The sequence below is a fragment of the Mastigoproctus giganteus genome, chromosome 3 (assembly GCF_048544385.1).
Source record: "Mastigoproctus giganteus isolate SK-2022 chromosome 3, ASM4854438v1, whole genome shotgun sequence".
Lineage (NCBI taxonomy): Eukaryota > Metazoa > Arthropoda > Arachnida > Uropygi > Thelyphonidae > Mastigoproctus > Mastigoproctus giganteus.
Window position 1 is genome coordinate 102,368,477 of NC_143577.1, and position 15,300 is coordinate 102,383,776.

The window sequence follows — 15,300 nt, forward strand, 5'->3', positions numbered from 1 at the left end:
GTTTAGAAGAACCAATGAATAATCTCCATCCTTCAGTATTGTATTCAAACCCTAGTTCATCCATCAATCTGTTTACATCGTTGCAGACACAAAGAGAATCTTCCATTTGATAATAACCTGCAAACTTTTCATTTTGGTTTATAAACACAGAAATCCTCATGGTTTTTGCCAGCAAATTCCCCAAAATAGCTCAGCCCGTTGCTTTTAAAGATTTAAAATCCTAGCCAAATCATTAAGTTCACTTTGCTCAATTAAGTGTGGGATTTTGACATTTTCAGGATTGTAACTAGGATCAGCAGGGGCAGGTATGGGTTCTAGTGACTCTTGCTCTTCTTCCAGAATCATAGTGATTTCTTCACAACTAGGTGGAGAATAGGTATAGCATATCCAACTGTATACAATTGGATATGCTATTTTACATATTTTTAAAACTATTTTTGCATTTTTCTAAAAAATGTGACGTGAGAGAAACTTTTTAATTTCATATTTGTAATCAGCACATAGAAATTAACAAAAAATGCTTACTTTCTCAGTTAGCAAAACTTTGTTGACCAGTGTTATCAGTCGACATAGAAGTCTGTGTCTCTAATCAAGGGGGTTAGGCAGATTACAAGAAATCTTTGGAAAAGGATGAAAATAAAAACAGCAAAGACTTCTTTACTTAGGTAAAATCTAGAAGGAAGGGGATGAACCAGATTGGTCCACTTGATATCGATTCAACTGTTGATGATCCAGCTCAGGTAGGTGACAAACTGAATGAGTATTTTACTTCTATTTTACAGATATTGACAGGAACTTGTGGATTGGTCACTTGCACACTAGCATGACATTTGTAGATTTATTGGATGATTGTTTTCTACAGCAGCAGTTTCATACGTGAGGAATTCTGTAGGGAAGTGGAGAACAGAAGCTTATTAAACTCGAGCAGGAAGCTAAATGATTTTGTAATAACTGAGAGCAAAGTGGAGGAGAAACTGTTGAAGTTAAACAAAAGAAAGGCACCTGGGGTGGTGGAATCTATCCAGTTATATTAAAGGAGGCAGCAAAGGAAGTATGCATACCCTTAGCCATAATTATGAGAGTATCCTTGAATTAGCAGGAAGTCTCCACAGACAGGATTCACAAAGAGAAATCAAAGGGTGACATAAGTATTTACAAATATGTTAATGTAACTTCTGTTCCAGAGAAAATAATGGAGTCACTGCTTAAAGGAAGATTGCAGGATCATCTAGACAAAACTGCAGTTATAGTACAGACACCAGCATGGGTTTTTTAAGGGGAAGTCTTGTATGACCAATTTGGTTGGATACTATGATGTGGTCACAAAGGAATTGGATGCAAAAAATAATTTTGATATCATATACTTCGATTTGAAAAAAGCCTTCCATACTGTTGCACATGGAAGACTACTGTACAAATTGGAGCAGTATGGCTTTAAATGAATGTATAAAAGGTCAGTTGAGTGGGAGAAGACAGAGTCTCCTGTGGTGTGTGTGTGTGTGTGTGTGTGTGTGTGTGTGTGTGTGTGTGTGTGTGTGTGTGTGTGTGTGTGTGTGTGTGTGTGTCATCTGAGAAAGAATGCCATCACCACCTGGTTTGCTCAACCTTGTTAAACACTAAACTAAAGCCTTAAACACTTCAAATCTGCACTCTTTCTAATAGATCATTTTCTTCCTAAAATGAGGTTTCCAAATCTGTATGCAGTATTGTGCATGTGACCACTGCTTTATACATTGGAATAATCACCTCTTTTTCTTGCTTGCAAAATTCCTGTATATCATTGACAGAACCCCCACAGGCTGTTTTAGTTGTCTCTCTGCACTCTCAAAGAACAGAATATCCAACTGTATACAATTATCCCTAGGTCTTTTATCCTTATCATCTGAGTTTGGTGCTAACAAATGGCATGTTATTCTTGGGATTACTGGATTAGTGATACTCTGATGCAGTACTTGCATTTACCTAGGTTAAACTTCAGTTGAATTTTTCAGCTCCTACCCCTTGTATTTTTGGTTATAGCTACAATGGCTGCATTTTAAAGATTATAAATAATAACCATAGCATATGGTTATTAGCCGACCGGGCTAGCCGAGTGGGTAAAGTACCTGCCCGGTAACCCAAAGGTCGCGGGTTCGATTCCCGCCTCGGGCTTGGATCAAAGTACTTCAAAAACCTTGGGAGGTGCAATATGGCCACAGAAGCCGATGCGCCAACAACTACCAAATCAAAAAAAAAAAAAAAAAAAAAAATATGGTTATTATTTATAATCTTTAAAATATTTATTTATAGGAGCTTTATACTTTTGTTTCTGATCATTTGCCCTACTAGTACAGATAAATTTACTGAATGAAAATTGATGATTATTGATTGATTATTAGAAATGTATTGGGTACATTTCTCCCACTTCTCAATGTCTCAGGGTTTGTTTTTGCAAGCAGATATTTGGCAAACTATTGTAGCATTATATGATTTGCCCATAAAACAATGCCATTTTTGAATAATTATAATATTACTACTATACAATAAGTAGCTTCACTTTCATCAATTCAACAATATTGACATGTACACTGTTTTTTGCATGAATTAATAGATCTCTTTAACTAGAAAACTGACACAGGTGAAAATTTTTTTAACTAGATATTGGCATAGGTGAAGATTTCTTTAACTAGAAATCTTCACAGGTAAATATTTCTTTGACATTTTATTATTGTTAAATAAAATGAAAAAATAATGTGGTTTTTCTTCTAAGAGTGTATATTGCAATTACTTTTATGTTATCATATACTCTAATATATAAGATGACTCAGCATAACAAGACTAATACTATTTTTTGCCTTGTACCTAGTCATATATTCTCCATATAAATTGACCTGCTTTTTCGGGCATCTTTCATATCTTGCAAAAGATGACTGTAAAAAAAGCAGGTCAACTCTATACTACCAGAACCGTATTTACACATCTTGGGGCCAAGGTGCTAAGCTCTTGTGGGACCCCCTTTAAAGATACCAGAGGTACAGAGTCCAAAAAAAAAAACCTTGCACATATAAATATAATCAGAAAAAAAAACAATTATTTTTACCAATCTGTTTAAACACAAACAGTTGCAAAATGTTGCAATACAAAAATTGTTTTAAAAATTTGAGATTACAGAGGCCATGCGAGTGCCCCCCTCTATGGTAAGGCCCAAGGCTATTGCCTCCTGTGCCTGTTCATAAGCACGGCTCTGTATACTACTACACAATATGTGAAAGGATCACACATTAAGAATCACTGTCCAAGTATTTCTACTCTTACTTTTAAAAGTTTACATTGTGATATTTTATTGCACTGACAGTAAACCGTAAAAAAAAAAACAGTAATAAGTGAACACAATACTCCCTTAAGTAACAAGTCAAGAAATCAAAACCTAGACACAGGTGATGATGTGATTGCTCTTACTGATTTCTTATATGTGTGCATATGTGTGGGAAGTTTTATGTTGTTGATATTGGATTTAACAATACAAGGGCTACTGAAGCCAAATTGTGTCTGTTTATAGTTAATTTACATGTAGCATAGTGTTACAGATGTTAAACTATATGCTGTATAAGCCAATATGTTTTAAATAAAGATTCTGATGAGAGAGAGAGAGAGAGAGAGAGAGAGAGAGAGAGAGAGAGAGAGAGAGAGAGAGAGAGAGAGGGGAGAGAGAGATTTGTCTGCGTTTTGACTAACTGTTTCAAATATGCAATTTTCCATCAGCTGGGAAAGATACCTTCTCTGAGGCAAGCATTAAAAAGTGTGCCTCAGTGAGAGACAAGGATAAAGAATATCTGGGAATTTAGGCCAGTCTCTTGATGACTTCTGACTTCATGTTGGATCCTATTCTTCATACTCTACTGTTCTTTTACATTCTGTACAGTTTACATCTCTGATAAAGTGAATATTTTTTTTTTTCTTGGCCTTGCAGTTGGCTCACTTGGGAGTGGGATATTTTATTTGTTGTAACAGTTTTGGTAGGTATACCCTTCTTCAGCACAATGACATACCCAAAGCATCTAAACCACTTGAGTAGAAGGATGAAAGCTTTGAATTTGTAGTAGCCCAGCCCAAAGAGATTCTGTCTTGGGATACCAGGATTTAATGATTCCAGGCAAAACCTTCATGACCCAGTTTTTAGCTGTGATAACTTTAGCTCTCCATGAACTTTAGTTTTACTTTTCTGTAAAGCTCTTCCCTGGATATTCCATGTTTTTTCATGTGCTTGTGAAAAATATCTTCCAAAATATCCTCTTTTGACATTTTTCCATCAATGTCAGAGTGCCAGCCATAGTGGTTGGCACTCTTTTTCTGTATTATTTTCTGTATTATTTGTTTCAAAGCTCTCTGTCAGGATAGCTGTTATCTTGCCTGTTTGCTGTTAAATTTAAACTTTAGCATAGATTGCCTTTATGTTTATAATTTGGACCTAGGTTAAACAGACAGATAACAATCAGAAACAGATAACCTTGCTAATTATTGGTGGGATATATTGAATGGTGTTAGCCCTCAAAAAAGTACCATTCAATGTATCCAATTATCAATAATTAGCAACATAATCATTATTTTATTTTATTGCTAATTATATGTTTATTTATAGGATATAACAAGGTAAACCAACACAGGCTATATTAGTCTTTACAGGTTCTTTTGGCCTTATAGCCCACTTAGTACTTTGCTAATGTTTTAATACACTTTGAGTACCTAAACAGTACCAATTATACTCTTACAGAAGTAATTATATATATATATATATATATATATATATATATATTGCCTATTGTCTTCACCCATGTCCATCCATCGGTCCACCTATTTGTCCATCCACATGTAACAGAGGATGGATTTTCATGAAATTTTATATTTAATCATTTTAAAAATATTTGTCAAGCCATTCCAAATTTCATTAACATCAGACCAATAGGAATCCAGCAAATAATATTTCTTTTTCCACACAAATTGTGTGAAAAAAAGAGATTTATAGATTAAATGTAGTTTTAATGCAGTTTTTAGCTTTAGACAGCCATGCTTCATGTGTATTATTAAGTAAGATTTGTTATTTGGTTTATAGGAGCATTAGCAACTAAGGCCATATTGCTCCGGGAATATGCGGTGGTCATTCCCTGACCTTTCCGCATCCTCCGTATTTGGTGGTGACGGGCTCGAACCACGGTCTAATCAAGAAGCGTGTGCTACGCACTGCTGCTCCTTCCCACCTGACTATGGAGGCACCCTTATTAAGTAAGACTCATGAATGTAGTATCACTTGTGAAGAGATACATATATGCAGAGAGAAAAGAGACAAATGTATATGGAGAGATTGATAAATATTATACAATTGAAATTAAACTGTACAGTTAAGTTTAGAAAATGTAAAACTATAGAGGTTTATTAGATATTCTGTAAAGTTAAAATCTTAGTAATTAATTAGTAAGAAGATAACTATATTTATTTTTCACTATATTTATTTACAGGAAAAAAAATAAAAAATTCAATTGATTTAAGGGGGGGGAAATCAAACATGTCTGAAATGTAACACACACTGAGTACATCACTTTTTTTCTAATGGTTCCGATTTTTGAATTTATATATTTGAGTTTAGGATTGGGGAATTTTAGAATTTCCTCTTTGTTAGATAACAACTAGAGGCAAGTTGGCTGGTTTGAATGGCTTTTGAGGCAGACATTTTGGGAATTTTTAACAGTACCTGCATATGGATCAGTGACAGAAAGGCTAACCAATGCAACAGGCTGAAAAGAGAACGGAACTGCATGACCAGCTCTGTCTCCCATGCTTTCAGTTTCTTGTTCTCCACTATTAGGATGAATAATAACTTTTTCACCTTGCTCCACTTCCTTTTAATCATGGCAGTGAATTTTGTAATAATACAGTCATCATGATCCAAGAGGCCTTCTAAAGCTGTGAATAGCATATATACACAATACTGCATTCTTGCTAGAAGGTGGCTGGGGAGGAACTGATTTCACATCTTACAGTCCATATTTTTACAGTTGCTTTTGTCAACTGCAGTAACTTTACACTGTTTGATACTGTTGAACAGGGAAAACTACTGTTCAAATTGGAGTGGAGCCTTCATAGCCAGGCGGGCAGGAACAGCAGTGCGTAGCACACGCTTCTTGATTAGACCAGGGTTCGAGCCAGTGCCCACCAAATACAGAGGATGCGGAAAGGTCAGGGAATGACCACTGCATATCTCCAGAGCAATATGGCCTTAGTTGCTAATGCTCCTAGAAACCAAATAACACACATAATAAAGAAATTAGAGCAGTGTGGCATTAAGGGCAAGTTGCTACAATGGATAAAAGAATTGTAGAGTGGGAGAAGACAGAGAGTGGTAATCAATGGGTACTGCTCTACGTGGACTAATGTTATTAGTAGTGTCCCACAGAGTTCAGTGTTGAGCTCATTGTTGTTTTTGGTATTTATCAATGATATTGATGAAGGTATATCAGGGTTAATGTCTAAGTTTGCAAACGATACGAAGGTTGGCAGGGTGGTTAATAACAGTAATGATAGTATGCTACTGCAACATGATCTGGAAAGGTTGAGCAGATGGACAACTGAAGTTTAACATTGACAAATGCAAAGTACTGGGGCGCCTCCGTAGACGGGTGGGCAGGAGCAGCAATGCATAGCACATGCTTCTTGATTAGACCGGGGTTCGAGCCCACGACCACCAAATACAGAGGATGTGGAAAGGTCAGGGAATGACCACCGCATATCCCCGGAGCAATATGGCCTTAGCTGCTAATGCTCCTAAAAACCAAATAACAACAGCAGCAGCAGCAGCAGCAGCAGCAAAGTACTGCATATCGCAGCAGTAACCCCAGAATACCATATCAACTTAGGTTCTCTCCACTACACTCAAGGTAGTGGAGTATGAAAAGGATCTGGGGGTAATTGTGCAATCAGATATGAAGTTTACTGAAGAGTGCAAAAAGACTGCAAGAGTAGCTCATGGTGTCTTATCAACGATATACAGGAATTTTGCTAGCAGGGATAAAGGGATGATTGTGCCCTTGTATAAGGCAATGGTAGGCCACACCTAGACAGTGGCGCTACTGGCCACTGTCTATGCTTAACCTGGTTACTCTGTGCCCCTGGATTTGGATTTTATGTTAAAATGTGATATTAAAAAGAGTTATTTGATTTTTCTGAGTGATCACCTTGTTAACGAGTTGCATTGTAGTTAGGGTTGAGTGTTTTTGCACCATATCAGGTAGTATTCAACTACTTACAGACATGCATTTATTTGACAGTTGGAACGTTCTTATTTCTAACGGTCAGCTGATTGTTTGCCTATGTTCAGCATAGTGTAAATACTTAACATTTTATCTGGCTATAATTTAAAATTTATTCATTGGGACTAAGCCTGTACAAACCACCATGAAAATATGTTTAAGAAAATTCAAAAATCATTAATATATTGGTCATTATTAGCTAGAGATTAAGAGAGGAAGAGGGATAATGTGCCACTTCACTGAAGATTTAAAAAAATAATAATGGGGGCACTAAGTGGGGCTCTGCTGTAGTCGCCTTTCCTCTTCAAGAGCATCTCGTGGGATGCATGATGACTCTTCCTATGATTAAAGCCGGCCCCTTTCAAAATCAGCCATGTGGTAGGCAAGGGCATACCACCACATTATTTGATGCCACAGAGACCATAACAAAACAAACTCCAAAAACTGCTGTTAAAGGAAGACCTGCAACTAGGTGGAAGGATGGGATCAGTGAACTTTTGGGCATGACATTTTGCCATGCCACTCGTATAGTATATGATCGATGCAGTTGGAGGATTTTGTTGTGGCAACAACAGCTCCTCAGGGAACTATGTGACTGGAAGAAGAAGACCTCACCTTGAGTATTGTATACAGGTCTGGAGGCCTCATTTTAGGAAGGATGTAGATTGCTAGAATGAGTACAGAGAAAGGCAATAAGACAGGTGAGGGAACAAAGGGGGGGGGTTGGAGGATTTTGTTGTGGCAACAACAGCTCCTCAGGGAACTATGTGACTGGAAGAAGAAGACCTCACCTTGAGTATTGTATACAGGTCTGGAGGCCTCATTTTAGGAAGGATGTAGATTGCTAGAATGAGTACAGAGAAAGGCAATAAGACAGGTGAGGGAACAAAGGGGGGGTGCACTTATGAAGAAAGGCTTAAGTTTTGCAAATTGCAGCTTCTGGAGACTAGGCACCTGCGAAGTGATCTGATTGAGGTGCATAGGGTCTTGAATGGATTGAGTAGGCTAAATGCTGATGGGATTCTTCCTCTTGCTCAGATTACAAACTTGAGAGGGCATAGATTCAAACTAAGGAAAGACAGTTGTAGAATAGATATGTGAAGTTTGCCTTTAGCCAGCAGGTAATTGATTGCTGGAACAAACTTCCATCTGTTGTGGAAGTTGATAGCTTAAATAAATTCAAGGCAGAACTAGACAAACATTTGGAATGAATGGATCAGTGAAATGGAAAGATTTTTTTTTTTTTTTTTTTTGGCTGATGCTGAATAAGCTTGCTTTCTTGCATCATGTGCCGCCACTACTATGCTAATGCTAACTTCTTTGATGATGGCTCACAATGCTATGATCACTAGATGAAAGCTCTCAACAGTTGAAATGGTGAATGAAGATTAGGGGCAGGAAAGCAACAGAAAAGATAGGTAGCCCTAAGGCTACCTATCTTTTCAGTTGCTTTCCTGAAAAAATTATTAGTTAGATGACTCAAATCATATATTCCTGTTGGTTGGGTGAAAGGTCTTCACTTTCTGGGAGTGGGAGAGTACTGATTGGAGGGAAATTCACAGTAAATTCTTGAAAAGGGATATTGGCAGAAGGCTACTGGAAAGCCTCCCAGAATAATGAAGCACACAGAACACTTCTACCAAACTTAATGCAAAGAAGATTTATGGATGTGCCATCATCATATTTCCAGATGAAACATTGAAGATGGCAGAACACAAAGAAATCATATGTAAATGGATTGTGTTTTCAAAAAATAACACAAAAATTTGGAATAAAAGTTAACATAATTATACACAGGGCTAAATATTTTCTACAACAGATCAGAAATAAAATCACAGCAAGCAACTTAGTGTTGTGATTCCATTTTAATGCGAAGTCTGTGGAGGTCATTCTGTCATAGATTAGCACATAATCAAACAACACTTGTATCTATTAGCATTAGTAGAGGCATTTGATGCAAGAAAGCAAGCTTATGCAGCATCAGCCAAAAAAAAAAATAAATAAATAAATAAATAAAAAAAATAATAAAATAACCATTTCCACTTCACCCCTCTGTTCATTCAAAATACCTGTCCAGCTGAGCCTTAAACTTATTTAGGCTATCAACTTCCACGACAAGGGATGGAAGTCTGTTCCACCAACCAACCACCCGCTGGCTAAAGGAAAATTTCCTCACGTCTATCCTACATCTGTCCTTCCTCAATTTGAATTTATGCCCTCTCAGGTGATTATTCTGAGCAAGAGGAAGAATCCCATCAGCATTGAGCATGCTCAAACCATTCAAGGCTTTATACACCTCTATCAGATCACCTCGCTGGTGCCTAGTCTCCAGACACTGTAATTTGCAAAACTTAAGCCTTTCTTCATAAGAGCGCCCCTTTGTTCCATTCACTAATCTTGTTGCCCTTCTCTGTACTCTTTCCAGCATCTCTACATCCTTCTTGAGATGAGGCCTCCAGACCTGTATACAGTACTCTAGGTGTGGCCTGACCATTGCCTTATACAAGGGAATAATCACCTCCTTATCCCTGCTAGAAAAATTCCTATATATCATCGACAATACACCATGAGCTACCCTTGCAGCCCGTCTGCACTGCTCAGAAAACTTCATATCTGCCTGCACAACCACCCCCAGGTCCCTTTCATTCTCTACCACTGTCAGTGTAGTACCACAGAGTTGATACGTTGCTCTGGGGTTGCTGTTTCCCATATGTAGTACTTTACATTTGTCAATGTTAAACTTCATTTGCCACCTCTCAGCCCATCTTCTCAACCTTTCCAGATCCTGTTGCAGTAGCATAGTGTCAGTAGTGTCCTTGACAACCCTGCCAACCTTCGTATCGTCTGCAAACTTGGACATTAAGCTTGATATACCATCACCAATATCATTTATTAATACAGAAAACAATAATGGACCCAATACTGAACCCTGAGGGACTCCACTAATAACATTAGTCCACGATGAGCAGTGTCCATTGATTACCACTCTCTGTCTTCTCCCCCTCAACCACCCCCTTTATCCATAGCAGCAATTTGCCTCCAATGTCACACTGCTCCAATTTGTGTAGCAGTCTTCCATTTTCAACAGTATCAAAAGCCTTTCTAAGATCCAAGTACACAATATCAAAGCTATTCCCTGCATCCAGTTCTTTTGTGACTGCATCATAGTATCCAATCAAATTGGTCAGGCAAGACTTCCCCTTAACAAAACCATGCTGTGTCCGAGCTATAACTGAAGTCTTGTCTAAATGATCCTGCAATGCTTCTTTAACCAGTGCCTCCATTAATTTTCCTGGAACAGAAGTTAAGCTCACAGGTCTATAATTACTTGTGTCAACCTTTGATCCTTCTTTTTGAATTGGGGTCACATTTGCACATTTCCAGTCTATGGGTACCTCCCCTGAGTCCAAGGAAGCTCTCATAATTATGGCTAAGGGTTTGCTTACTTCCTTTGCTGCCTCCTTTAATATAACTGGATAGATCCCATCCACCCTGGGTGCCTTTCTTGTGTTTATCTTCAACAATTTCTCCTCCACTTTACTCCCAGTTATTTCAAGATTCTGTAGCTTACTGCTAGAGTTGAATACACCTCTGGCATTCCCCTCGCTGAATAACTCCTCATGTGTGAATGTTGATGCAAAATATTCATTTAGTTTGTTAGGTACCTGAGCAGGATCATCAACAGTTGACCCATCAATAATCATCAAAAGTCATCCATAATTTCCTCCTTTGAATAACCCTTAGGGATTCTGTATATAAGAATCATGGGATCTTGCAATTTGGGCTTTCCCATAGAAACCCCGGCACCAGTCAAGGTTGTAGAGTTACTAATTTTCCTTGCATCTGTAGGTTTTGTAGTTTCCACAAGTAGCCTGTTGTTCCTCAATAACCGTATGTTCTTTATTTTTATATCCCATTAATTAATGGAGCAGTGTCCATTAATTACCACTCTCTGTCTTCTCCCCCTCAACCACCCCTTTATCCATAGCAGCAATTTGCCTCCAATGCCACACTGCTCCAATTTGAGCAGCAGTCTTCCATGTGCAACAGTATCAAAAGCCTTTCTAAGATCCAAGTATATAATATCAAAGTTATTCCCTGCATCCAGTTCTTTTGTGACTGCATCTTTTGGACTTTTGTGACATCTGTAGTTCTTATGTGACTACTATGAAATAACTGGATTGAATCAAACTAAATTTAATACCTCATACTCTCTTTCTATTATACTTTCTACTTTCTATTATACCTTCTACTATCTCGATATTAGCATTAGTAAAGGCACATGATGCAAGAAAGCAAGCTTATATAGCATCAGCCAAAAGAAAAGAGAGAAAAAAAAAAAAAAACACTTCTAATTTCTCCCATCCACTCACTCCAAATGTTTGTGTAGTTCTGCCTTGAATCTATTTAAACTATCAACTTCTACAAAGCCAGATGGAAGTTTCTTCCAGCAATCAACCACCCACTGGCAAAAGGCAAACTTCTCCACACATCCATCCCACAACTGTCTTTCCTCAATTTGAATTTATGCCCTCTCAGGCGATTATTCTGAGCAAGAGGAAAAATCCCATCAGCATTGAGCATGCTCAAACCATTCATGGCTTTATACACCTCAATCAGATCACCTTGCAGTTGCCTAGTCTCAAGACATTGTAATTTGCAAACACTGTAATAGCAACTCTTTGTTCCATTCACTAATCTTGTTGCCCTTCTCTGTACTCATTCCAGCAGCTCTATATCCTTCTTAAAATGAGGCCTCCAGACCTGCATACAGTACTCAACGTGGGTCCTGACTATTGCCTTATACAAGGGGATAATCATCTCCTTATCGCTACTAGAAAAATTCCTGTATATCATTGACAAGACACCGACATACTCTTGAAGACCGTCTGAACTGCTCAGGAAACAACATATCTGCCCGCACAATTACCCCCAGGTACTTTTCATTCTCTACCACTGTCAGTGTAGTACCACACAGTTGATAGTTACTCTGGAGTTACTGCTTCCCATATGCAGTACTTTACATTTCTCAAAGTTAAACTTCAGTTGCCACCTCTCAGCCCAACTGCTCAACTTTTCTACATCATGTTGCAGCAGCGTACTGTCATTAGTGTCATTAACAACCCTGCCAACTTTCGTATCGTTTGCAATCTTGGACATTAAGCCTGATATACCATCCTCAATTTCATTACTAAACACATCATTTAATAAATATTTATTAATTAATAATTAATAAATAGAGAAAACATCGATGGACTCAACACTGAACTCTGGGGAACTCCACTAATAAACATTAGTCCACAAAGAGCAATGTCCATTGATTACCACTCTCTGTCTTCTCCCACTCAACCATCCCTTTATCCATAGCAGCAATTTGCGTCCAGTGTCACACTGCTCCTGAAACTTCTGTTCCAGGGAAATTAATGGAGGCACTGGTTAAAGAAGCATTGCAGAATCATCTAGACAGGCTTTTGATACTGTTGCAGCAGTCTTCCATGTGCAACAGTATCAAAAGCCTGTCTAGATGATTCTGCAATGCTTCTTTAACCAGTGCCTCCATTAATTTCCCTGGAACAGAAGTTAAACTAACAGGTCTGTAATTACATGTGTTGTCCTTCGATTCTCCTTTGAATTGGGGTCACATTTACACATCTCCACTGCAAGGAAGCTCCCATAATTATGGCTAAGGGTTTGCTTACTTCCGTTGCTGCCTCCTTTAATATAACTGATTACATTCAATCCACCCCAGATGCCTTTCTTATATTTATCTTCAACTTCCTCCTGCACTTTCCTCTCAGTTATAACAAAATCAACTAGCTCACTGCCAGAGTTTAATTCACCACTGGAATTCCCCTCCCTGAATAACTCCTCATGTGTGAATGTAGATGCAAAATACTCATGCAGGATGATCAACAGTTGAACCATCGATAGCAAGTGGACAAATCTGACTCCTTCCTCCTAGAGTTTACATAAGTAAAGAACTTTTTGCTGTTTTTCTTTGCATCCTTTGCCAAAGATTTCTGGTAATCTGCCTTTGACTGCCTAACCTCCTTAGTGACTTGGTTACAGACCAGCTTATATCTATCATAGGCTTCCGTGTCACCTGTTAATTTATATGTATGCCATGCATTTTTTTTTTTTCACTGCCACATCTCTCATAGGTTCATCTGATATCCATTTAGGCTTAAACCTTGAACAATATTTCTTAGTTGGTATGCAAAGCCTAGTAGCTTCCAAGATTAATTCTATGAATGATTCCCATTTTGAATTTCCTGTTGGTAACATCATCAGTTGGTCCCACCGTATAGAATTTAAATAATGTCTCAGACCACTACTGTCACCTTTATGAAAGCAAAAACCATTCCCTTTACCCCTGATGGTAGTTACCTCTTTGATTAAATCCCACTTCGGCACACTGCCACCTAGTGGTTACTTTATTAGTGCTCACCTTGTAACTTTATTACACGTAACCTTGTTACTTTATATAGGTGAGCACTGCTAATAAAGTAACCTTGTTACTTTATTAGCAGTGCTCACCTAGTAACCACTAGGTGAGCACTGCCACCTAGTGGTTACTTTATTAGCATTAGCATTAGTAGAGGCATTTGATGCAAGAAAGCAAGCTTATGCCCCATCAGCCAAAAAAAAATAAATAATAAATAAATAAATAAAAAATAACCACTTCCACTTCACCCCTCTGTTCGTTCGAAATACCTGTCCAGCTGAGCCTTAAACTTATTTAGGCTATCAACTTCCACGACAATGGATGGAAGTCTGTTCCACCAACCAACCAACCACCTGCTGGCTAAAGGCAAATTTCCTCATGTCTATCCTACATCTGTCTTTATTCAATTTGAATTTATGCCCTCTCAGGTGATTATTCTGAGCAAGAGGAAGAATCCCTTCAGCATTGAGCATGCTCAAACCAGTCAAGGCTTTATACACCTCTATCAAATCACCTCGCTGGTGCCTAGTCTCCAGACACTGTAATTTGCAAAACTTAAGCCTTTCTTCGTAAGAGCAACCCTCTGTTCCATTCACTAATCTTGTTGCCCTTCTCTGTACTCGTTCCAGCATCTCTACATCCTTCTTGAAATGAGGCCTCCAGACCTGTATACAGTACTCTAGGTGTGGCCTGACCATTGCCTTATACAAGGGAATAATCACCTCCTTATTCCTGCTAGACAAATTCCTATATATCATCAACAATACACCATGAGCTACTCTTGCAGCCCGTCTACACTGCTCAGAAAACTTCATATCTGCCTGCACAACCACCCTCAGGTCCCTTTCATTCTCTACCACTGTCAGTGTAGTACCATAGAGTTGATATGTTGCTCTGGGGTTGCTGTTTTCCATATGTAGTACTTTACATTTACCAATGTTAAACTTTATTTGCCACCTCTCAGCCCATCTGCTCAACCATTCCAGATCCTGTTGCAGTAGCATAGTGTCAGTAGTGTCCTTGACAACCCTGCCAACCTTCGTATCGTCTGCAAACCTGGACATTAAGCTTGATATACCATCATCAATATCATTTATAAATACAGAAAACAATAATGGACACAATACTGAACCCTGAGGGACTCCACTAATAATATTAGTCCACGATGAGCAGTGTCCATTGATTACCACTCTCTGTCTTCTCCCCCTCAACCATCCCTTTATCCATAGCAGCAATTTGCCTCCAATGCCACACTGCTCCAATTTGTGCAGCAGTCTTCCATGTGCAACAGTATCAAAAGCCTTTCTAAGATCCAAGTATATAATATCAAAGTTATTCCCTGCATTCAGTTCTTTTGTGACTGCATCATAGTATCCAATCAAATTGGTCAGGCAATACTTCCCCTTAACAAAACCATGCTGTGTCCGAGCTATAACTGAAGTCTTGTCTAGATGATCCTGCAGTGCTTCTTTAACCAGTGCCTCCATTAATTTTCCAGTAACAGAAGTTAAACTAACAGGTCTATAATTACTTGTGTCACCCTTTGATCCTCCTTTGTGAATTGGGGTCACATTT

The 15,300-nt window shown here is 38.3% G+C and overlaps 1 protein-coding gene across 1 annotated transcript in view; it reads right to left on the bottom strand.

Annotated features, from left to right (window-relative positions):
* Positions 1 to 204: 204 nt before the first annotated feature.
* The window catches only part of LOC150088193 (uncharacterized), a 295,820-nt gene continuing 280,724 nt past the window's right edge, over positions 205 to 15,300 (bottom strand). The window contains exon 10 of the mRNA XM_090370066.1: positions 205 to 391. Coding sequence (XP_090226192.1) covers positions 205 to 391 — 187 coding nt within the window. The remainder of the gene's footprint in view (positions 392 to 15,300) is intronic.